The 23681-nt window shown below is 46.2% G+C and overlaps 1 protein-coding gene and 1 long non-coding RNA gene across 2 annotated transcripts; one reads left to right on the forward strand and one right to left on the reverse strand.

Moving 5' to 3' along the window:
- The first annotated feature begins 794 nt into the window (after positions 1-794).
- Positions 795-23385, forward strand: SLC15A4 (solute carrier family 15 member 4). The gene is made up of 8 exons (XM_071444945.1): positions 795-1418; positions 7236-7531; positions 8557-8725; positions 9302-9379; positions 10331-10499; positions 14198-14353; positions 18925-19083; positions 21613-23385. Exons 1-8 carry the CDS (start codon positions 849-851, stop codon positions 21759-21761), a joined length of 1746 nt encoding a protein of 581 aa, XP_071301046.1. The 5' UTR covers positions 795-848; the 3' UTR covers positions 21762-23385.
- Positions 3969-8886, reverse strand: LOC139598499 (uncharacterized). The gene is made up of 3 exons (XR_011681893.1): positions 8814-8886; positions 5639-5724; positions 3969-4908 (listed from the first exon to the last, which is right to left on the reverse strand). It is a non-coding gene; the product is annotated as an uncharacterized lncRNA (long non-coding RNA).
- Positions 23386-23681: the final 296 nt, after the last annotated feature.

Genomic DNA, 23681 nt, shown 5'->3' on the forward strand with positions numbered 1-23681 from the left:
TTGAGAGAACATGGGAATTGGGACTGTTCAGTCTCAAGAAGGCTGAGAAGGGATCTCATTAATGCAAACAAATATCTCAGAGGTGGGTGCCAAGAAATTGGTGCCGGGCTCTTTTCAGTGGTGCCCAGCCACAGGATGAGGAACAATGCCCACAAACTAAACCACAAGTTCCACCTGTCCGTGAAGAACTCTTTTCCTTCATCGAAGGATGGCAGAGCAGCTGCCCAGGGAGGCGGCGGATCCTGCCTCCCGGCAGACATTCCACACCCACCTGGGCGCCTTCCCGTGCCAGGTGACCCTGCCGGGGAAGGAGCAGGAGCAGGCAGAGCTCCTTCCTCTGGGACGGTTCGGGGATTCTGTGCATTTCCATTTCCCCGTGCAGCCCCTGAGCGGCAGCCGGGTCACAGCGGGGAGAGGCGCCGCACACCCCGGGCTGCCCAGCTCCGGCTGGCGCTGCCGGCCGCCCTGACGGGCACCCTGAGGGACCTCCCGGCCGCTCTGATGGGCACCCTGAGGGACCTCCCCGCTGCCGGCCGGCCGCTCTGACGGGCACCCTGAGGGACCTTCCCAACCACTCGCCGGGGCTCCCTCATGGCCAGGCCACTTCCGCCCCGCCGCGCCCCACTCGGCCATATGACGGCGCGACGGGCGGAGTGACAGCGCCCCCGACCAATGGCACCGCGCCGCTGCCGGGGGCGGGGCCGGGCACCGCCGGAGTGACAGCGCCTTCGACCAATGGCGCCGCGGCGCTGCCCGGGAGGCGGGGCTGGGCCGGCGGCGGGCGCGGGTCCCGGCGGGCGGGCCGGGAGCGCGGCGGGGCCGCGGCGGGGCCGGGGGGACGCGGGGCCATGGACGAGGCCGAGCCGAGCGAGCGCAGCCCTCTGCTGAGCAGCGGCGAGCGCGGGCGGGCGGCCAGCAGCGCCTTCCAGGGCCGGCGGCTGGCCTGCGCCGCCGTGCTGCTGGCCGAGCTGCTGGAGCGAGTGGCCTTCTACGGCATCACCTCCAACCTGGTGCTGTTCCTCAACGGGCCGCCCTACGGCTGGGAGGGCGCGCAGGCCAGCCAGGCGCTGCTGCTCTTCATGGGCATCACGTACCTGGTGTCGCCGTTCGGGGGCTGGCTGGCCGACGCCCTGCTGGGCAAGTTCGGCACCATCCTGCTCAGCATGGCGCTGTACCTGCTGGGCATGCTGGCCTTCCCCGTCATCGCCGCGCCGCACACCCGCCAGGGCCTGTGCGGGGACATCCCCCTGTTCCCCGTGGAGAACTGCTCCTCGCCGGCCGCCAACGCCACCCTGGCGCCCTGCTCGCAGGCCGGAGCCACCCGCTACTGCGCCACCGCCACCTTCGTGGGACTGGTCCTCGTGGGGCTGGGCGTCGGCTCGGTCAAGGCCAACATCACCCCGTTCGGGGCCGACCAGGTCGGGTATCGTGTGGCAGCTGCTGCGCTCGGGGTGCCCAGGGTGGCAGAGGGGCTTGCCGTGCTGGGGTGGGCAGTGCCCGGCCGGCTGAGCTCTGTGCAGCTGCTCAGCCTGGCAGGGAATGGCATCGCCCTGTGCAGGGCGGCTTGTTCAGCCGGGCCATGTTTGGTGTCATTTCGGTGCCTCTGGGGTGTCCGATCCCTTTGCTCTCCAGGTTACCCTGCCTCAGATGTGGGGTATGAGTTGGCTGAGCCATCACCAGCTCGAGGACTTGGGTTGAATACTTAATGGCCATTAAGGGGACTGTTAATTGTCCTCGCTGGTGAGTTTGTACCCAGTTAACGTGACCTCAGAGCTCATCAGATGAAGTACAAGAGACACATTTGAGCTGGGACCAGGATGACATGGGCCTCCTAAGGCAGTGTCAGAGGCCTTTACCATCCTGAAATAAAGGATCTAACAGTGCAGAGCGAACAGTTTTTATGCTTTAGGTATTTGTGCACTGCCTTGCCCCAGAGTGGCGTTTCTGTGCAGGCTGGTGCTGCATCACATGATGGGGGAAGCTGCTCTGGCCGTGGTAAACATCACCTGGGCTGTTCCTAAGGACACATCCTGTCAAATGACCTTGTGGGGACCCGCCACAGTGATCTCATTCCTTGGGTCAACCCTGCAGAACCCAGGGGCTGCGCAGAAAACCTTTGAGAGGCAGCCTGCAGCTCAGTAGCAGCTGGAATGCTCTGTTACATGTAGGTTTTTTCCAGAATTTCAGCATGCTCAGGTACTGCCGAGCAGCTTTTCTAACTACACTGAAAGTCCAGTGGCATGTCTCTCTGCTGGCTCACTGAGTTCTGGTTAGAGCAGGTATCAGAAGTGCCATGCATTCTTTGAAAGAGGGAGAATCCACCACAGAATCATTGCCAAACATACCTCTGTTCTCTGTTGTGCAGTTTGCATTTGTCATTCCTTGGCATTTCATGTGTTCTGAATTCTGGGTGAAAGGCAGTATATAAATGTAAAACATGATTATAGCCCAGTTTGTGTGTCCCCAGTGCATTAGCTCTGCTTGAGCCAGCCTAAGCCCATCAAGTGAAATAGCTTTAATATGACTTTATCTTGTAAGGTGTTTTTCAAAACTGACTGCTTATCCCCAGAACGCTTTATGAAAGTTAAATATGGGAGATAAATAATGGCAAGGACAGAGCAAAAGAAGGGCCATTGCCAATGGAAGTGTAGCTGTTGTAGCTGGATTTTGTAAAGGCTTTTCCCCCAGGATTTCAAGGAAAGCAGGTTTTGGCTGGGTTTGCAGATAATTCACAGTGATTTATGTAGGGCGAAGCAAAAGAAATACTCCTTTCTGGGCCATAATAATCAGTGGAGCTCTGCCGAGGTCTGAATTTTTCCCCCTCTCTCTTTTTCTGGCTTATCTCTTGTTAAATATATTACAGCATGCCACTTACCTTGGAGTGCAGTTTGGGGCCCTCTTGGGTGCCTTTTCCCTGCACAGGAATGTAGAAAACTGCTGGGGAGATGAGTATATATCTATATAGCTGTATATATCAATCTATATCTCTATCTACCTATCTATACCTGAGAATAAAGTCAATCCCAGAGCCACGTTCTTGGGAGGCCAGAGCACATTGCCAACGTGTTTTGGCTGGATGTGTGCTGAAAGGACTTGTCCTCTTTCCCAAAGGAAAGGATGAATTGTGTATCATGTACATCAGTTGGCAAAATCACCTTTCAGAACGTTAATTGCATTTCATTGCAGATCTCTTAGAAATTACCACGTGAATTTTTTAGCTTGAATATGTGTTTAGAATTTGGGTGGAGGGCTCTTGTAGAATGAGAGGTTTCTTTATTTAGCAGAATCACTTTGTGGAAGATCAGAAACTGAACTGCAATACTTACTTTTCTCAGGTTCCTAACTCTCTGTTGAGTGCTTGCTTTTAGAAGTGCTGTTAGAGTAGTTAGGATCGAGTAACTTCCACCAGTCAGCTCAGCAAAGAGAGTTCCTGCAAAGCTGGGACAGAGCAGCTTCTCTCAACTGTGTTTACAGATGTTTTTCTAGAAGTGTCAGCCTGGTCCGTGGTGCTGTGTCAGTCTGAGGGGATGGTTCTCAGAATGGTGTTTCTAATCATGTGATCCCATAACCTGGCCCTTTCCAGTTCCCCTTTCGAGCCAGGGTTTGCTGTCACTTCCTGCTCATGGAGCAGCCTGTGACTTTCTGCAGTTGGGAAACAATGGGACTGCTGGTCATTATTGTGAAAGCTGCTTCAGCACGGAGGCCAGAATAGCAGCAGACTCCTGATCTGGTCTCAGCCATAATCACTCTAATTATAGCTGGGTCTCTTTCAGGGTCACAGCGACTGGGGAGCCAGGTTTCACCCACGCAGGGCTGCCCTCTGAACTGCCTTCACAGCCACTAAATCTGTCAGCCTACAACTGCCACACATCTTCCAGCTCTGCTAGAATTGCTGGTTTACAGTTATTTTTTCCAGCTATTGTAAATTGCTGCTGTAAAGATGGCTTTGGAGTGATTTTCAGCCTTTATTTATTTGTAGAGCATAGATTTTCCAGCCTCTGGATGAGAATGGGGAGCCACGGATAAAGATTTGAAGGTCCCTGACTGCAGCTTGTTTTGTTGTTGCTGCTGTCAGGCTTCTTATGAGCCTGTGGACCTCGAAGGCTCTGCAGAGAACAAGTTTGGAACAAGTTGTGGCATTCACAAGGCCAGTAATAACAGATGGGAGAGGAACAGGCTTTATATGTGGACTTGCTGAATTTCAGTTTAAAACTTGGAAATTATGTAGCAGCTGAGTAATACTGTGGAGCTCAGCTACCCAGCTCTCAGATGATCTCAGAGAGTAAGTGGTTGTGTGCAGTGATGGATTAGAGGGTCAGGATTCTCTAAGTTTGATGGCACAGAACTCGTCATTGTACCTTCTTTGGTAGGCTGAGGATGAGGACAGGGTTCTCTGTTCCATCCCTGCTCTGCTGGGTGGCTGCTCTCAGGGTTGACTGGGATGAGTTTGGGGGTGTTTGTTACATTTGTCACTTGTGGCTGTCAGTTGACTGCAGGAACAAATGAAAGCCACAACTGTCAGGGACTTTTGAGTGATCATGTTGCTTTCATGCAGAGTTTTGACAAGACATCTTCATAGTTCTTTGTCTTTGAGAAGATATTCCACCAGGTAGTTCAGTGGGACCTTTATTCAGTTATTAATGTTTGCCAGTTAAAGGCTGTAGTGACATTTCAGACGTGGCTGTGATGTGATTTTTAGTGCAAGCAGATGCTTTGATAAAGAAGGAAGAAATGGATTATTTGCATTGTAAGTCTGTCATGTGTCTGTCCTTTGAGCACTTCCTTCATTTTGGTCACTCTGTCACAAAAAGGACACTGGAGATGGGGAAGGACGTTTCCAGGAAGGGCCACAGACATGGTCAGTAGTTTCCAGGTGAGGAATCACAAATCAGTCTAAATTTCCTACCTCTGAAAAGGCAGCAAAAAGGAAGATGTGACAGTGGTTTGTGCCAGCAGTGGGCAGGGGAGAGAGGCAGCAGTGGAGCAGGAATGGGATGGAAATGGGATGGAGCTGGGCTGTCTGTGGAGCAGGAATGGGATGGAAATGGGATGGAAATGGGATGGAGCTGGGCTGTCTGTGGAGCAGGAATGGGATGGAAATGGGATGGAGCTGGAGCAGGAATGGGATGGAAATGGGATGGAGCTGGGCTGTCTGTGGAGCAGGAATGGGATGGAGCTGAGCTCTCTGGAGCAGGAATGGGATGGAGCTGGGCTGTCACTGCAGCAGGAATGGGATGGGATGGATGGAGCTGGGCTGTCACTGCAGCAGGAGTGGGATGGGATGGATGGAGCTGGGCTGTCACTGCAGCAGGAGTGGGATGGAATGGAATGGATGGAGCTGGGCTGTCTGTGCTGTTTCCTGGAACAAGGTGAAAAGGGGCAGGCTCAGACAGGCTGGGTTCAAAGCAGGCACTGGGGCAGCCCTTCCCACTGTGCCATTACCTGTGGAGCTCTTTGCCATGGGATGCTGTGCACTCTAAAGCTGACCTGGGTTCAGAGGCAGGTTACACAAGCTGGTGGAGAGGAGAGCTGCTGCATTGATTAAGCACACAGAAGCCATCCCTGGCTCAGGAAGTTCTCAGGAGCTAATGGTAGGAGGCTGGGATAATGCTTGTCAGAAGGCTCACGGTGTTCTTACCTGCATCAAAGTTGGCTTTCTTCTCCCAGCTTTGCTTTGTAGAGATGTCAGCCAGGTCATGTGCAGGAGGGAGGATGAGAAGTCATCTGCCTTGCAGAAATAAGAGAACTGAGACTTTGTGATGAAGAAATGGAAACTTCATCAAACGGATTGCTAACACTTACACAAGTTGGAGCACCGTGTTCCATTAATTGTTTGCTAATATCCTGCTGCTCATTGGGCTTTAGAAGGAATTCCTGGATTGAGCCACTGCTGCAGTTGATGAAAGTTAGGAATTGAGTACCAAGTTGAAGCTGGAGAGGGAGAATTTCTTGGGTTTAGCCCCCAGGATTGCATTGGACATTCTAACAGATGCACTGAATGCCTGGCAGTGCTAGTAACAGGAATAGATTCTTTCATATTTCCTCTGTGGGGCTTGGCTAAATGGTACAGATGGGTTTGTGCACCACTGGGAAACCTGAAGCTGTTAATCAGAACTGGCAGTGCTAAAAACTCATTGTAAGACACAGCTTGCTTTTCATACTGCAAACTAAATATGGGTCTGTTTGAGATCTGGCAAATGAGGAGGGGAAATTTGCAGTTACAAATGAAAAATAACTGACTCAGCCAGGCTGGTGCATGGCACTGGCTTGCTAGTCACTGTTAATGGCCTTTCAGTCATCAACCACTGACAAATACAGTATTATGGATTCTTCTGCAGACTGCTTGATCTTTTTAATGTGTTTCAGATTTTAATTTGCATCATTTCTCTTACATCACCTCTTATGAGTGATGCTGGATTCCTGGGAGTGAATTACAAAATGTGGGGTAACTTACAGTAGGCAGTAATGAAGAGGGATGGTAAAACTGTACAGATAGTTCTATAAACAGGGATTTCTTTACTTTCACTGGAGAGACACTGAGAGCTTCAAGCAGAAAAAATAACACTATGACCAGCACTGACTTACAGGGATAAATATTTACTGGAGCCTTGTGATCCTCAGGCAGCCCAAATTTAATTAATTTTTTTAAAGGTCAGAAGGACAAGTGCTCAATTTGTGTTCTGATGAGAGGCATTAAGACTGTGTTAAAAATTAAATTTGTTGTTTAATTACCAAGCATTCATTTGAGGCTTAGAAATGGAATAGTGTTAACTGTTATGTAAATACAGTTAGAAGAGGCAATTGTGGCAATACGTGAATTTTTATGTAACTTTACCTTTCGTTACTAAAAAATAGTTACTTAAACTACTGTGGACTATGGGATGTTAATGTGAGGGAGCTTTTTGTGGAGCAATGACCCAGTGAGAGTCAGTGCAGTAGAAATAATAATGGCCTCTCTGGGGGAGCTGTGTCTCAGCAGTGGGGCTTTTTCATCCCTGTGCTGAGCTTCTGGAAGGTTACTCACAGAATGCTGCAGCTCTCACTGAGGGGGCATTTCATCAAATACCACATGAAGCCCAAAACACTCAAATCATTCCAGTGTGACTCTAAATGAAACCTGAGCTCTTCAGGGTATTGTTAGAATTGTTCTTGCTAGAATTCTAATTCAAAGATTCTAATTCTGTTTAGCCTTCTTTTCTTCAGAATCTGAAGGGTTTGCTTTCAACCTTCTCCAGGTCAAAGACCGGGGTCCCGAAGCCACCAGAAGGTTTTTTAATTGGTTTTATTGGAGCATTAATTTGGGAGCTATCCTGTCTCTGGGAGGCATTGCCTACATCCAGCAGAACGTGAGCTTTGTCATCGGGTACAGCATCCCCACGGTCTGCATCGGGATTTCCTTCATGGTTTTCTTATGTGGGCAGAGCTTCTTCATCACCAAACCTCCTGATGGCAGTGCCTTCACAGACATGTTCAGAATCCTCACATACTCCTGCTGCTCGAAGAAGGCCCACGGGGAGCCCTCAGCAAACAGGTTTGTCACGAGCTCTCCTGTACGGCCCCATTCAGAATCACCCAGGACTGAACTCCTCAGCTCACACTGCCTGCCAGGCACTCCCACCACAGGCTGCAGCACCTTGAGCAGCTTTGCTCTGACAGCTGCAGAGCTGCAGGCCTGGAGCTGCTTTCTGGGAGCTCAGGGGTGGAGGAGGCACAGTGGGGGCACTGTGCAGCCAGACCATGGCATGGAGGAGGCACAATGAGGGCACTGAGTGTCCCTGCAGCCAGACCATGGCATGGAGGAGGCACAGTGAGGGCACTGGGGGTGCCTGCAGCCACACCATGGCATGGAGGAGGCACAGTGAGGTCCCTGCAGCCAGACCATGGCATGGAGGAGGCACAGTGAGGGCACTGGGGGTCCCTGCAGCCACACCATGGCATGGAGCAGGCACAGTGAGGGCACTGGGGGTCCCTGCAGCCAGACCACGGTGTCAGTGAGCCCTGGGTCCTGCCAGCTCAGAGCTCCTGAGGGTGCACTGTACCCTGACTGGGCTGCTCTCAGCATTAGTTAACTTTCTGCTCTGGCACATATGTTTGTGGATGCCTTCTGGTTTGAAAAGCACTGTCATCTGCATTTAGTGCTCTAAGGAGCTCGATGGGGAGCCAGCATTTTTCCACTCTGAAGGGCTGCCCATGGAGTACTGGTGGTTGAGTTGAAGCACTGGTAAGAGGAGTCGGGTGCCTGCTCTGCAGTGGGGTTTCATGTGCTCAGATTGCCAAACAGTTCAGTGACTTAACAAGCAATGTCACAAAACACAGGTTACTCCAAGTTCTGCCAGTTACTTAGGGCTGAGCTGTGTGGGGAGGATGGGAAATGAGGAAACTCCATGGCAGGAAGTTTCCTCTGGTGTTTCCACCTGCTGGGGATCCACTCTGGCCTGGCTGCGTTGCTGTAACTTACATGAATTACTCATTATGGAAATGCATTAGCTTTCTATAAGGAGGAGAAGATTGATTGCCAGTTGTGTTGAACTAAACATGTCAAATCCTTTTCCAAAGTGAAGGCCCTGGAGTGCTGCACCCTCCTCGCAGGCAGAGCCTCTTCGAGACGGCCAAGCTGTCTCGGGGGGGGCCCTTCAGAGAAGACAAGGTAGAGGATGTGAAAGCTCTTGTCAAGATTATCCCTGTCTTTCTGGCTTTAATTCCTTACTGGACAGTGTATTTTCAAGTGAGTACTTCCATATGGTTACAGTTATATTTTATATTATTTCTAATTTAACATTTTGGGGGTGTTCTCTTATAAATGGGAAACTTACCTTGAAGTTGAGAGATGAAAAGTGACTACTAAGGAATGCTCTCAAACAATATTTTGACCTAATAATAGAAAATAAAAAAGCATTACAATTGTAGTTAAGAGTTGCAGTTGTACAAATTCACAAATCTTAAATACTGTGCTGTGTTTCATCTTGCAGCTGTTTCATATAGGTCAGGCTTAGTGATCTAGACCTCATTTTAATTTTCAGGTTCTGCCTTATGGAGATGATTCAGGATATCAGATACATTTGGGGCAAAACAAACAATGCAGAAATTGTTTTCAAAGACACAGAAATGATTCTTGGTGTTTTTAGTTAAAATAGCTACAAGGTTAAAAAAACCTTGGAATGTTCTGACTGTAATTGTTTTCAGTTTGCTGTCTTAACATTTCCCCTCTGGTGCAATCTTTGTTAATGGTTACAAAATGAAAAATATCTTGCTCTCAGCACTCCTTGTCCAAGTAATCTCAACTCCTCTTTCCTAATGCTAGATGCAGACAACGTATGTGCTGCAGAGCCTCCATCTGAAAATTCCCGAGATATCCAATGACACCAACTCCATCCATACGGTGAGCAGAGCTAAACAAGAGCCAGGGCCTTTCTTTAGTGGAAATGCAGGTTGGGGCAGTATTGTACAACAGTTCCAGGGGATCAGGGGGCCCAGCCTTTGGGGGTTTAGGAGCACGATGCACATCCCAGATTTGGTTATTCCAGCAAGTGCCTGGAGTTCACACCAGCCTGCTCTGGATGCATTCAGTAACTCTCACTGCTTTCATCCAGAGTTGCTTTATCCTTCCTTGGCCAAAGTCTGACCTTTGGAGAAAGCTGATCAATCTCCCTGCCCTGAGTTTCCAGAGCAGGCCAGAAGCATTTCTGCAAGCCCAGAAGGAATAAATACCCATCCTTAAGTGATCCATTAGCATTTGGAATTTGAGACACATTTGTTACTCTAGACTGCCTAATCAATAATCACTTTACCTTCAGCATATTGAAAGAAGCTGTTCAATCGATACTTTTCAAGAAAGGCTGGCATCATGTGATGCAGAAATGGCACAGAGAAGTAAAACACAGGATTTACAGGGTTTACATGTGTTACACCACCCTCTCTGGTCATTTGACAAGTGTAACTTGATTTTAATTGAACTTTGCATTTACATTAGGAAGAGTCTGTTTCTGCTCTTCTGTGGCATATTTCTGATAGTTCTAAACTTAATAGGAGACAGACAGAGTTTGGCTGTTAAATGCTTTTCATGACTGAATTAGGTAAAAAGTGCAATTCTGTCAGATGAGAAACTGAGCTCACCATGTATCAGCAGCCTGATTCAATGAAAACCTGAATGGCTGAGTACTTCCTTCAGCTTTTAAACACTCCTATTTATAAACACTTATGACTTTTCACAATGTTTGTCAGTGCATTGTTGTTCATTTTGGATCAAAGGGTTCAATTAAAACCTTTTTTGTAAAATAATAGTAAAAATTACCTCTTAAGTATGAAATTGCCAACTCATCTCCCCTTTCAGTTCCCAGCAGCCTGGCTGACCATGTTTGATGCAGTGCTTATCCTGATCCTGATCCCCCTAAAGGACAAACTGGTGGACCCCATTTTGAAGAGGAATGGCTTGCTGCCATCCTCCCTCAAGAGGATTGCAGTTGGGATGTTCTTTGTGATGTGCTCTGCCTTTGCTGCAGGTAAGAAAATGACTTGGGCATCTCCTGACACAGTCAATTGTCCAGCTCACTGCTACAGCATTTTTTAAAGAGCTGTGTGAATATTTAATTCAGCATTATTCAGATCTTTTTTAGCAGGATAGTTGGTATGTGCCTTCATGGATGCATTTTCCTCAATAAAGAGGATTGTATCCAACAATTTACTAAACTGTTTTGAACACTTGCAATAAAATTGGAGCATTTTTCCTGCCTGAAGTAGACTTTGCATATACCCTTCAAAAATGTTTCTTCATACCTTCTGACTCACAAGTATAAGAAAGCTGAAATTTTACCCAAAGTCCTTTCCCCTGCTCTGAAATAATAAAGTTAGGTCATGGCTGAACAAGAGTTTCCTCCCACTTTGGGTTTTCTCCCCCCTGTCTTTCTGTTCCCTAATGTTTGGGAATTAGTGTAGTGTAAAATAGCTCAGCTGTTGCATGAAAGGGAAAAGATGGCAACTCTGCTGGCCCCATAAATCAGCTGCTTTTGAGATGATTTCAAGTTGTTAAGTGCTGCTGATGTGGAACTGAGCATCTCTGAGCAATGCTTCACAGAATCTATAGCCCTCACCAGCATCACTGTAATGAACATCCTGATAAAGCATTATAGCATTCCATAAATTCATTGCAGCACTTGGGATCCCCTATATTTTAGGGAGAGGGACACTTTGTATGGTTATTAAGATTTCTTTCAATAAGAGAGGTAATTATTAGGCCAAGGTCACTTTGTGGGCAAGGAAAAGTTCTTCAAGCAAAGTCATTTAAAGTTAAAATAGAAGTGTTTCTCTTATTCCATGTTTCTTAGGACGCTGCTGCTGCAGAAGAGGATGATGTAAAACACTTAAATGTCAGCTCTTTAAATAGAACCTGTGGGCTCACATATGAGGGAATTCAAAACCAGCAATATCTGTCTTTATTTGGACTGGGGAAGAGCACATCAAGCTGTGATAGCTGAGCTGGGGAATGGGCTCATACAGCAGAATTCCTTAAAGTTGCTGATGCTTTTTCCAATTCACCTGCAAATGTAACACATGCTTTTGTTGGTTTGCTCCTCCCCAAGTCTGCCCCAGTAGAAGCTGAAAAGGTGAATTCTTTGGGTGATTATTTGCAATCTGTTTGGAAAGTTTTAACCTTTTGGAGTAACTTGACATCTCTTCATCATAACAGGAATTTAAGAGCTTCAGTCGTGACAAATTTGGGGTTTAGGAAAATGTTTCTTTCTAGCAAGGTGGTGGTTTCTGTGTTCCATTCAATTTTTATGTTCTCATTAAGTGATATTTATAGCTGCCATATTTTAACATTTTAAAATACACTATTAACACCAACCACTGCTGCCTTCAAGAGGGACACTGAATGAAATCTTAAACATATGAAAATGTCAAGAATTTGCAATCATTGCAATATCTTAATGATTTGTTTGTGCCATATTTCCATTTTGACTTGCTTATCTAACAGCCATTAGTGGTGGACACTACTCAGGCTGCCTATTAGATTGGTTAGATTATTTAAAATATTTTACAAGCTGTGTTAGAATACAACTGATTAGATTTAATGAACATCTGCTGTGCTTCATGCATCTTATGGTGAATTCTGAGCAGCAATGTTCAGGGTTATTCAGCTGGAAAATCTACTTCATGTATAGAGTTTAAACCATTATAGCAAGAAGTTCAGATTATTTTAACTACTAAGTGTAAAATTAAATATGAAACTTGTCTATCAAAGTCTTAAGGGAAGAATCACTAGATTCCAGATACTGAAGGACTTTGAAGATGAATTTATGGCAAAGTTTGGGATATTGTAGTTGTGCTCCTAGGTGGCTCAATGGTTATTTTGTAAGAGTATAAGCACATTATACTTATACTTACACATTATACATCCCTTGATGTTTTGAGGTGCAACAATTCTGTGCTGAGTGTAAATAAAGGAAATTATGTCTGAGCACTTAGATGACTCTACTGCTTTGTTTACACTTGAATTAAGTTCCACTCTAAAATGTTGGGCAGCTATATTAAAATTAAAACATCAAGAACTCCAGTTTTATTTTAATTACAGCAGCTCTTCATAGTTCAGAGGGCACTGAGGTAGGTGAAGAGCTAAAGAAAGATAAGATGGGTCACCTAAAAAGAAGTGAGGAATACAGAGACAATGTGGTGGCTGGCCTGACATGAAGAGTAATGAATTCAGAGCAGTCTTTACCTAAACCCAGATGTTTGTGAGAACTTTGGCTCAGAGGGGTTCAGCAGCTCATGGGATGTGTCCATGGCACCCCTGGGTGCCTCCAGGAAAGGGAAGTTGGCACTGAGGAAGCAGATGGAGTCCCTGCACATGCTGTGATAGCCAGGAGCAGCCCAGCTGAGCCCTGCACGTGCTTTTGGGGACACATTTTGTGTCCCAGGTGAGGGCAGGTCCTGGTTTTGGGGACACATTTTGTGTCTCAGATAAGGACAGGTCCTGCTTTTGGGGACACATTTTGTGTCTCAGATAAGGACAGGTCCTGGTTTTGGGGACACATTTTGTGTCCCAGATGAGGGCAGGTCCTGGTTTTGGGGACATGACACATTTTGTGTCCCAGATAAGGACAGGTCCTGGTTTTGGGGACACATTTTGTGTCCCAGGTGAGGGCAGGTCCTGGTTTTGGGGACACATTTTGTGTCTCAGATAAGGACAGGTCCTGGTTTTGGGGACACATTTTGTGTCTCAGATAAGGACAGGTCCTGGTTTTGGGGACACATTTTGTGTCCCAGGTGAGGGCAGGTCCTGGTTTTGGGGACACATTTTGTGTCCCAGATGAGGGCAGGTCCTGGCTCAGGACAGAAGGAGCCCCGGGCTGACAGCACTGATGGAGGCTGGAGTGGCAGTGGCTCAGGCCTGCTCTGGATGGTGATGAATAAATTCACCTTATTTCCAAGGATAAGGGATGAGAGTTCCTTTGTGCAGGTCTCTTTGGCTGCAGCAGGGAGTTTCATTAACTATTAACTGTTCTCTGTATTTTATGGAACTGTGAGCCAATCGTTTAATCTGGGCAACTTCAACAAAACCCCACAGCATTATTTGATATTCACTTTCTACCCTAAACTGTTGTGCTGAGCAAGCTACAAATGCTTATATTTTACACTATCCTGTCTCTTTTTCATTCCAGATGAAGTACTTTCTATGCAATGTATTGCTTGTAAATCAAGCTCTAATGAGCTCTTGGATATCTTTGGATGAAAAGTGTCATATAAATGTCATAATCATATTCATAGAGGGTTTTCATAGCTCTACAGGACTGGTGTAGCCATTTCCATAAGCAAAAGGGTTTCTAATTTATGAATACTATGGTGGCAGTTGAAATGGTTCAACAGTGCACACTAGTAGTTTGTGAAAATGAGATTGTCTTTAAAAAAAGCCCAGCACAGTGTCCATGAGAGCTCTGAGCTGATCCATCCAGAAATGGGCCAAGTGTTTGTATAATTATTGCTACTGAATGAGAATATAATCAGTAATTCTATGGCAGAACAACCATGTCTTCAAATAACACCAGCAGAAGTAGTCTGAAATGCTTTATGTCAGGAAATAAATACATATTCCTATTGGATAGTTCCTAATTGCAATGGAGGGCTGAATCCTAATTTAATTCTTAATGTGGAGAAACAATGTTTGCATCTTAGCTCAATCTTTTTTCCCTCCCCTTTCACATAGGAATTCTGGAAAGCAACAGACTGAAAATTGTGAAGGTTAAAACAATTAACCAGACAATTGGGAATGTTACATACCACGCTGCAGATTTGCCAATCTGGTGGCAGATTCCTCAATATGTGCTGATTGGATTCAGTGAAATATTTGCAAGTATAGCAGGTAAGAGTCTGTGTGTGCTTAAATCTGCTTTGGGATCTATTGTAAATGATGGAATCTTAGAAAAGAAATACTTCTCAAATCATTACCAGTAAGCTCTGATGTTCCCAAATGCATTTTCATACAGCATTGCTCAGTTTAAGTGGCAAAGCTCACCCCTGGCTTGCACATTTGAAGCCTGGCAATGTAAGACTGTGCTTTCAAAATCGAATTTCAAGCAGAGTGACACCTGAAATACTTGTGTGACATCTAGTTAGTGCTGGATATTTGCAAGCCTTAATGGAAAACAATCTACTCTTTCAATATTGTATTTTAATGCAGTTTTGTGTCCTCTGTATATTCCTCTGTGTTGGAAATACAATTTGTGCTTTGTGATGTTTTTTGGTCTTATAAACTGAGCTCAGAGCTTAGAAAGTCAATTAGTGAGTGGAAACACCATTCTGAGGGCAAAGGGAAGAAATAAACCACATTTAGAAAGACTTACCAGTTTAATTCATGTTACTTGAGTTTTTCCATCTATGAAATTAGAAAAGTTTTTGTGAATATTAATACTGAAGTAGGTATTTTCTATCATTTTATCTACTTCATTTCTAGATCAGTTTTTCTGTAGCTGTTGCAGTACTTCAACATGACTTTAATGAAACTGAGACCCTGATCCCATTTTGTGTGTCTTGAACAAGAGATCTGGAATTCCCCAGCAGTGCCCTGGTGCTGTAGCACAGCTGTGTGCTCCGGGTTCTGCAGCTGAAAGTGAAGTGGGAGGAGAGCAGCATAAAATCAGATTTCCTGCTTTGTTTCCTGTGTCAGGCTCATGGCAGGAGGAGAGCTCAGGCCATCCTACCATCCTGCCTGTGCTTTCCAGCCCTGTTTCCTGGGCTGGCCCAGGTGAATGCTCCTGGAATGCTCCAGGAGGAGAGCTCAGGCCATCCTGCCATCCTGCCTGTGCTTTCCAGCCCTGTTTCCTGGGCTGGCTCAGGTGAATGCTCCTGGAATGTCTCAGCACAGATTGCTCCTGTGCTGCCAGGACAGAAACAGCTCTGAGAGCCAGGTTTGGCCTGCCCCAGCAGGACTGTGGAGCTCCCTGCTGCAATCCTCCAAAACTCCTCCAAAACTCCTCCAGGGGCTCCTGTAAAGCTCATTTTAACCTGCCTGCAGTTCTGCTGGACTCCAGCCCCTGATATTAAAGTGTTGAATTCTCTTTGCAAGTGCTGGGCTCTGGGCTCATCCCCTCAGGCTGGCAGCACCCCCAGCTCCTTTCCTTCGACTGCTGTGGCTGAGCTCCTGTTTCACTTCCCCTGGGCAGGCCACTTTCATTCTTGGGCAAGCACAGCAGCCTGAAGTGAGACCTCAGCTCTGGGACACCCTGCTGGCCCTGGCCCATTTGTTCCCTCTGAGTGCAGCACAGAACTTCTGCTCCAACAGGCTCTGGTTACTCGTGGGCTGCTGTCATCACAGTTGTTAGGAAATAAAATAAGGTGCTTGCATGGCTTGGCAAGGAGAATAAAAGTGGGGTTTGTTATTTTTTCCTATCTACTCGTTTGCTGTCCATTTTGTTATGTGTGTATGGTGCCTGTCACAAATGCCAGCACACAAAAATCTGAAGATAAAATCTTGCCTGATTTAGTTAGTTACTCCAACTAAGGCTGTATTTAGCTTTTTTATCCAAAGAGTAAAATGAATTACTTGTAGCAGTTTTGTTACAGTTCCACTTCAGTCCTTACTCAGATAAACAGATGACTTATCAGAAACACAAGTGTTCATGGAAAATTAAACCAATTTCTTCCCTCTTACACAACCTTGTTTCTCTATCAGGTACTATTAATAGTTCATAGGTGTTTGCAAGGGAAAAACAGCAAACCTGTGTGCAGGCTGTGGAAAGGTCTCTGTTTGCTGAACTCCAAGCTGAGAGGACTTTGCTGGAGTTCTCTGGAGAAGTCTTTAAGGCTTGCACAATTCTCATGTGGATATTCTGCTCCTTCTCATGGGAATATTTTGCTGTTCTGCACTGCTGGGTCTGTACCAACAGCATTAGAACTTCAAAAACTCCTGGTCAGTGATTGAAAGAAATGCACCAGAAATTCTATGCAGAGCTTAATTGCTTTGTGTCGTGCACTTTCACTGGATTTGTTTTACAAAGGTTCTTTCTGCCTTCTGATTGTTACCTGAACATAATTCTTAATATTTTTAAGAAGGCCTCTCAAGACTCAGAGTGTACTTTACCAATTCAATATTAAACTTGATAAAGGCATCTACTCTGCTATGAAATTCAGGCTTAAAACAAGCAAAGTGTTATTGGTTACAAAACCATAATGATGAGGAAATGTTTGTTGTGAGCAAAAAGGGAATAAATAGCCCAAGAGCTGAAACATACCTCTGTTTTTCTGTTTACTGTAAAACTAAGCATATTCTTATTAAGCCACATTAGTTACACTTGAGGTACCTTTAAAAAGATGACACACATTGCATTAATCTTTGTATTATTCTGTCAATCCTCCTAAAGCACCCTTGTCTAACTGGGAATTGTAATCTCACATGACAACACCAGCGAGGGGCTTTAATTTCAGAAGTGCTTGTTTGCAGGAGCATGAAATCATTATCAAGGGCTGCCAGCAGCCAAAGGAGCTCTGAAGGCAAAGAAAACATTTTATATTCTTTATGCCAGATTAAATAGTAGTGTTGCTGCAAAAGTCACTCAAATTTAGAAATGTACCTTATTTTGTTGCAAAAAGTGCAGGGTTACAGTCATTTTGGTATTTGTTCTGAGTCTTAAGGTCTTTTTCCAGCTGGAACAGTCAGATCCAGTGTATCTGTAAAATAAACAAGAAAAGAAGGAGTTCAGATGCTTTCATGTGTTATACCTGAGCTTAACTGGTGCAGAACCTTGAGAAGCCTGGTGCCCAGGCTGTGGCAGCTCTGATCACTTAACCAGAGCTCCCAGACAAGCTGCTGTGTGCCCAGGGCAGTCTGCTTGCTTTTCCTTAAAGTGCAGGTGGCCAGGTAAATGCTCCTTGGGAAAGCTGAATTGTTACATGGGTCACAGAGCCTAGGGAACACAGGCAGGGTTAATTCTGGCAGTGAATGCCACTGTGGGCAGCTGTGTGTGTGTCTGTGCTGCTCTCTGGCTGTGCTCTGAGCTCAGGGAAGCCCCACACTGAGCAGGGGGAGAGTTTCAGTTCCTGCTGGCCCCAGGGGGATGGAGCAGCAGGGTGGTGGCCACCAGCCACAGCTCAGCTTCATATTAAAGGAATTGGCTGGGTGGGTAATCACACAGATTTTGGTAAGTGTGTTTTTCAGTCTGCTCATGGCCTGGATAGTAGAAGTTTCAGTTAAGCATCAAGGACATGGCACTGTTGAGTTTTAACACAGTTTTTTAGCACAGTTATTCTTTTCAAAATAGGAATTTGTCTACTGCTCTGTTATAGTTTCATTTTGCATCTAAGCATGAAATAATGTGAGGAGGCTGCTGCTGGAGCACTGAGAGCACCCAGCTCTGCTGCTCTCCCAGAACAAAGCTCCTCCCTCACAGCACGAGGGTGCCTTGAATTGTTCATCCTTTGCTCCCAAAGAAATGCCCCTGGATTCCTGTTCGAGCTGCCTGGAGCACTCAGACAGCAGTGGTGCTGTAAATAAAGCATGCCTTCATTATGCCAGACATGAGAGTTATGCAATTGCAGGTCTGTAATGCTCTCCTTGCAAAGAAAAATGTTAGATGAGGTAGCATTAATTCCCAGTATGAGCAGAGTGTTTTGAAACAAGCATTTCACCTGTCAGAAAGAGCTCTGCAAGGAATGCATTTGATTGTCTCTTGTGAATAATCCCATTTGATTTTTGACAGGAATATTATTCTAAAAAGGAGAGTTAATCATGGGCATTAATCTTTGTGTGGCAGAGCCTAACCCAGTGAGTGCTCTTGGTACACAAATGCAGTAGCACAGATTTGCAGATGGATGGTCACTGCTACCTTTTTCTTGGGTTTGTTGGTTGAAATTTGAGCAAAGACAGCTGAAAGTTCAAGCCCTTTATCTACAAATCTTAAAAAGAATTGGTTGCTAGCAAGCAATAAACTCAGAGAATTCTAGATCAAAAGTAAATTAAATTAAAATAATTACTGCCTTTCCAGTTCCAGTTAATTTCTCTGTCTGCACATTCAGAGACAGAGACACTGAGGCTGTAAGAAATCAATGTTCATGGCTAATGCAAGAGTGACTTCTTTCCTTCTTTCCTCTTTTCCTTGTCCTGCCCAGCAGCCAGGGAAACAAGGGAGGTGGGAAACGTGGAACTGCCAGGTTTGAGCTGGTTTCATTCATTTCCTTGAGGATAATTTTAGACAGAAAAACGAATATGTTGGTTCAGAAGATTCCTTGATTTTACACATGGAACATAAATAAGATCAAAGTCTGTGTCTCAACACTGGGTTGATGCATTGCTGACCTTTAAGAGAATTCATAAAGCAATTAAAATGAGCTGGGACTGCTAAGGATTCACTACACACCTGTGCCTTCTGGAACACTTCTAGAAAAATCTACTCTCATTTCTTACATATTCTAATAGCATTTTTTCATCTTTGCACACAGGTCTAGAATTTGCATATTCAGCTGCTCCCAAGTCCATGCAGAGTGCCATTATGGGGCTGTTCTTTTTCTTCTCGGGGATTGGCTCCTTTGTTGGCTCTGGATTGTTGGCACTGGTGTCCATTAAAGAAATTGGCTGGATGAGTAATCACACAGATTTTGGTAAGTGTGTTTTTCAGTCTGCTCATGGCCTGGAAAGTAGAAGTTTCAGTTAAGCATCAAGGACATGGCACTGTTGAGTTTTAACACAGTTTTTTAGCACAGTTATTATTTTCAAAATAGGAATTTGTCTACTGCTCTGTTATAGTTTCATTTTGCATCTAAGCATGAAATAATGTGACTGTGCAAAATAATTCACTGCCCTCATGAGAGCTTGAGGAACACCTCTGCAGAGCCTCAGTTACTTGCTCAGCTGTTACTGTATTTCATCTCTAGAAATTACAAATATTTTCATTTCAGTAAAAAATATTTAAATTATGTGCAGCAGAAGAATATATTTGGTATAAAGTACTGAAATTGCTTTCTGTGGTTATGAGAAGTAAAATGTACCCATTTCTCTCCAAGTGATTATTCAGCTTCCTCATTTCAAGTGACTTCATTGAAATTACCATGAGTTAATTCTGCACTTCTGTCTGCCAGCTATTTATACTCCTAAAGTTCAACAAATCGCCTGCTTTGAGTTGCCAGTGGAGGTTAAAAATAATTACTGGCACCAGTAGGTGGCACCTTGGGAATTTCAGAAAACCCTCCCATCCTCAGTGGGCTAATTAGTTCAACCAGGGGGAGTGTGAACAGTTCTGCAAATGTCTGCTAGACATGGCTTAAAACTGCAGCCTAAACTTTCACTTTGGTCCAAGAGAATTTGCCATTTCAACTGGATGTGCATTTACCAAAAAGCAGTGGTGTCTGATCCCTGCATGTGCCACAAGTTGGCATCTGTGGCTTGTGAGTTGTTCTTTAACAGCTGCAAGAGATAATGAGCAGCCTGCCCTTATGGAAGTGTGCTCCCCAAAGGAATATTTCATCCCATTGAGGCTTCTTGTCCCCAGTCAGGTTCAGAATTGGAAAAGGAACCTTTTCTGCAGTGCAGAGGTCATTCAGCTGGTAATGGCTCAGTAGGGGATAGGAATTCCACACAAATAATGATGGTGCTTCTTCAGCCCCTTGCCTTCTTCTCTGCAGCAGCTGGGAGAGCACACTGCCAGATCTTCCCTCTGTGAAATACTTGGGCTGTGCTAAATCTACCCAGAGGTGGCCAGCACTGGAGGGGGCTGTCTGTCCTGGGCCATGGGCATCATTCTGAGCAGCTCAGAGGCCTTTGGGCACTGTCAGCACTGGAAGGGGCTGTCTGTCCTGGGCCATGGGCATCATTCTGAGCAGCTCAGAGGCCTCTGGGCACTGTCAGCACTGGGTGTTGGTGCCTTTCCTGGGCCATGGGCATCATTCTGGGCAGCTCAGAGGCCTTTGGGCACTGTCAGCACTGGGTGTTGGTGCCTTTCCTGGGCCATGGGCATCATTCTGAGCAGCTCAGAGGCCTTTGGGCACTGTCAGCACTGGGTGTTGGTGCCTTTCCCCAGCAGGGACACACCTGGCTCAGGTGTGTAACTCTCTGTAGCTCCATAAATCCATTTTCATTGCTGTAACATCATTGGAAGTTACCAGAGCCACAGCTGAACTTTACCTGGGTTTTCCAGGGTAGGAATGACATCCATGACATCACTGACATCCCATCTCATGGCATCATGGGGGTGTCTGACTGCCTCCAAGATCTCCTGAGGAGGTTCCCTCTCTGCCAGCACTTCATGGCTGGTTGCTGCCATTGAATTGACTTGTTTCTTCCACCAAAACTAAGATTTCATGGGTTTAATATCCCATCTCATAAAGGATAATTACTACTCTTTAAACACATCTGCTCTTGAAATGGAGATTCACATCTATATTGTGTTTTAAATGTCAAGGAAAGGCTCAGTTTAATTTTATTGCATTTTATGATAAGTTCATTTAATTGAATCTTAAGTTTCAGTAATTAAAGTAATTGAGTCTGAACGTTTATAGGCAGCTGGTTAGGGTCCATGTACACGTCACTGTTTCAGTCTCTGCAACACATCTGATAATTGTAATGGTCCAGTTGGCTGTGCTGTGCTGGAAATGAGCCACAATATATTGTTCTTGGAAATCCAGCAGGAGCTGGGCATGCTTCCTAACAGAGGAATGATGTTTTAGCAATGAGCTTCCTTCATTTGACATTGTTCAGTGTCCAAAGCAGTAATTTGTGACAACTTATGGGGGCATCACAGGTGGACTGAACCACAAAGAAGTCACCTCTGTTTTCATGAACTCCAAACTTTGTTGCCAAAAAAGTCTGAGAAACAATTTCAATAATGGCTTTTTTATATCTATGGAGTTGCCAACTTCTTCCTTTACAGCATTCATTTTTTGGGGTTTTTTTTAATTTTCTTTTGACTTGGTCTAAGGCATTGGAGAACAAAAGAGAACACTGCTTATCCTGTGCACACCTTCCTCAGCAGTGCCAGCCTTTGCTGTGGATAATTAAAATGAACTTTGCTGTGGGATGGAAACATGGTTCAGTTTGGTTCTGCACAAAAGCCTTCACCACTCACACCTGACCAGATTCACGTTTTCCTTTGTATCATCTCACTTAATGCTTTTTTCCTCCCCGATTCTTCCTAGGCAATATCAATGGCTGCCAATTGAACTATTACTTCTTCCTGCTGGCTGCTATCCAAGGAGCCACCCTGCTGCTGTTCCTGATTGTGTCTGTCAAGTACGAGCACCACAAGGCCAAGGCGGGCGAGGCGGCTGCCAACGGGAGGCTGTGAGCGTGTGGGCACCTGTGCCAGCAGCACCAGGGAGGGCAGTGCCAGCAGGAGCCCTGCTGCCTGCCCAGGGACCCTGCAGCCCTGCCCTGTGCCCCTGGGCAAGTGCCTTAGGGCAGGGGCTGCTTCTTGCACTACGGCCTGGCAGGGACAGCAGAGCTGGGCACGAATCACTGCAGGCCCTGGAGCTGCTCTGTGCCCATGGGGAGCTGAATCCATCCCCTGCAGCTGCTCTGTGCCCACGGGAGCTGAATCCATCCCCTGGAGCTGCTCTGTGCCCCTGGGAGCTGAATCCATCCCTGCAGCTGCTCTGTGCCCCTGGGAGCTGAATCCATCCCCTGGAGCTGCTCTGTGCCCACGGGAGCTGAATCCATCCCTGCAGCTGCTCTGTGCCCCTGGGAGCTGAATCCATCCCCTGGAGCTGCTCTGTGCCCACGGGAGCTGAATCCATCCCTGCAGCTGCTCTGTGCCCCTGGGAGCTGAATCCATCCCCTGGAGCTGCTCTGTGCCCATGGGGAGCTGAATCCATCCCCTGCAGCTGCTCTGTGCCCACGGGAGCTGAATCCATCCCCTGGAGCTGCTCTGTGCCCACGGGAGCTGAATCCATCCCCTGCAGCTGCTCTGTGCCCATGGGAGCTGAATCCATCCCTGGAGCTGCTCTGTGCCCACGGGAGCTGAATCCATCCCCTGCAGGCCCTGGAGCTGCTCTGTGCCCATGGGGAGATGTTTCCTGGGCTCCTGAGGCTGGCACACCTGGAGGGCACTGCAGGGACTCACAGAGGCTGTTCTGACCCAGGCTGAACCCTACAGAAACTCTGCAGGCCAAGCCTTCCCTGAGGAGGGAAACCCTGACAGGAGCCTCAAGCAGTGCATGGGAGTCATTTTGGGCTGAGAAACAGGGACAAATTAAATTACAAATCAGCACAGCTTAGATTTTATAATTGACCTGTTACTGAGGGTGTATCAAGGGTTCCAGTCCAGACTTGCAGTCAGGAGGATCCAGGACTGAGTCCTAAATCCCAGTAGCTGCTCAGCAGCCACTGCACAGTTAACACTTGTTGGGATTGCAGCTGCTTGACTGCAGCAATGGTTTTATTTTTGAGCCTGCATCAGATGTGTTAGGGCAACAGCCACCTCTGGGCAAGGCCCTGTTCAGTCTGACACTGTTCTCCCCTAAGGACTATTCCAGGTATTTGCAGGAAGCAAAGCAAGCTGGAATTCTGAGCAGATCAATGCACAGTAACCACTTAGCAGCCTTTAGCCAGGTCCTTCAGCCTTGTCTTACTTTTAGTTAACGTGCTCCAGGGTTTGGATCTTTCAGCAACACATTCCTCCAGCAGAGCAAATGGCTTCATGTTCAGCCTCTTGAATTTTAATGATTTTAACAACTGTACTTCAGAGTGTGTGCACACTGGTATGGAAGGTGCAAGGAATTATGCAGAAAGAAAATAAAACCTTTTTATTAATGCATTGAATTTTTATAGTTTCCTTTGTCTGCAGTTCTGTTGTTTAAAATGTCCTTATTTTGTACATGGACATCTTTTTAATGAGTTTACAAAATAAAATGAACCTCCATGCTGTGACTTCCGACCCTTTGTTTCTAGGTGAATAAAATGATGCTATAACTGCTTTGTTCTTTAGCCTTTATTTCCTGAAGACACAGAGGAATGGTGTTGGATTTCTGAGTGTCCACAGGCACCCCATTAATTCTGGCAGACACTACAGCAGTGTCCTCTCCCTGCCCAGATAAATCAGCAAAAATGCTTCAGCCATTGCATTCCTTAGCATGATTTAAAACTGCAATGACTGAAGAATAATGTCTCTATGAGGAAAAACTAATTTCCTTTCCTAACTCTGTTTCAGAAGCTCCATATGTTGTGTTTGTGGAATATCCCATTCATAACCAGCTAAAAAAGCCAAATA

The sequence above is a fragment of the Agelaius tricolor genome, unplaced genomic scaffold, assembly GCF_023055355.1.
Source record: "Agelaius tricolor isolate 1412-34295 unplaced genomic scaffold, bAgeTri1.0.p SCAF_20, whole genome shotgun sequence".
Taxonomy (NCBI): domain Eukaryota; kingdom Metazoa; phylum Chordata; class Aves; order Passeriformes; family Icteridae; genus Agelaius; species Agelaius tricolor.

What these genes read in the sequence shown, in the direction of transcription:
- SLC15A4 (XM_071444945.1), top strand. Translation starts at nt 849, where the DNA reads ATGGACGAGGCCGAGCCGAGCGAGCGCAGCCCTCTGCTGAGCAGCGGC. An exon ending in ACACCAACTCCATCCATACG is followed by an intron (nt 9,380 to 10,330) that starts GTGAGCAGAGCT and finishes CTCCCCTTTCAG; the next exon opens with TTCCCAGCAGCCTGGCTGAC. An exon ending in GTGCTCTGCCTTTGCTGCAG is followed by an intron (nt 10,500 to 14,197) that starts GTAAGAAAATGA and finishes CCTTTCACATAG; the next exon opens with GAATTCTGGAAAGCAACAGA.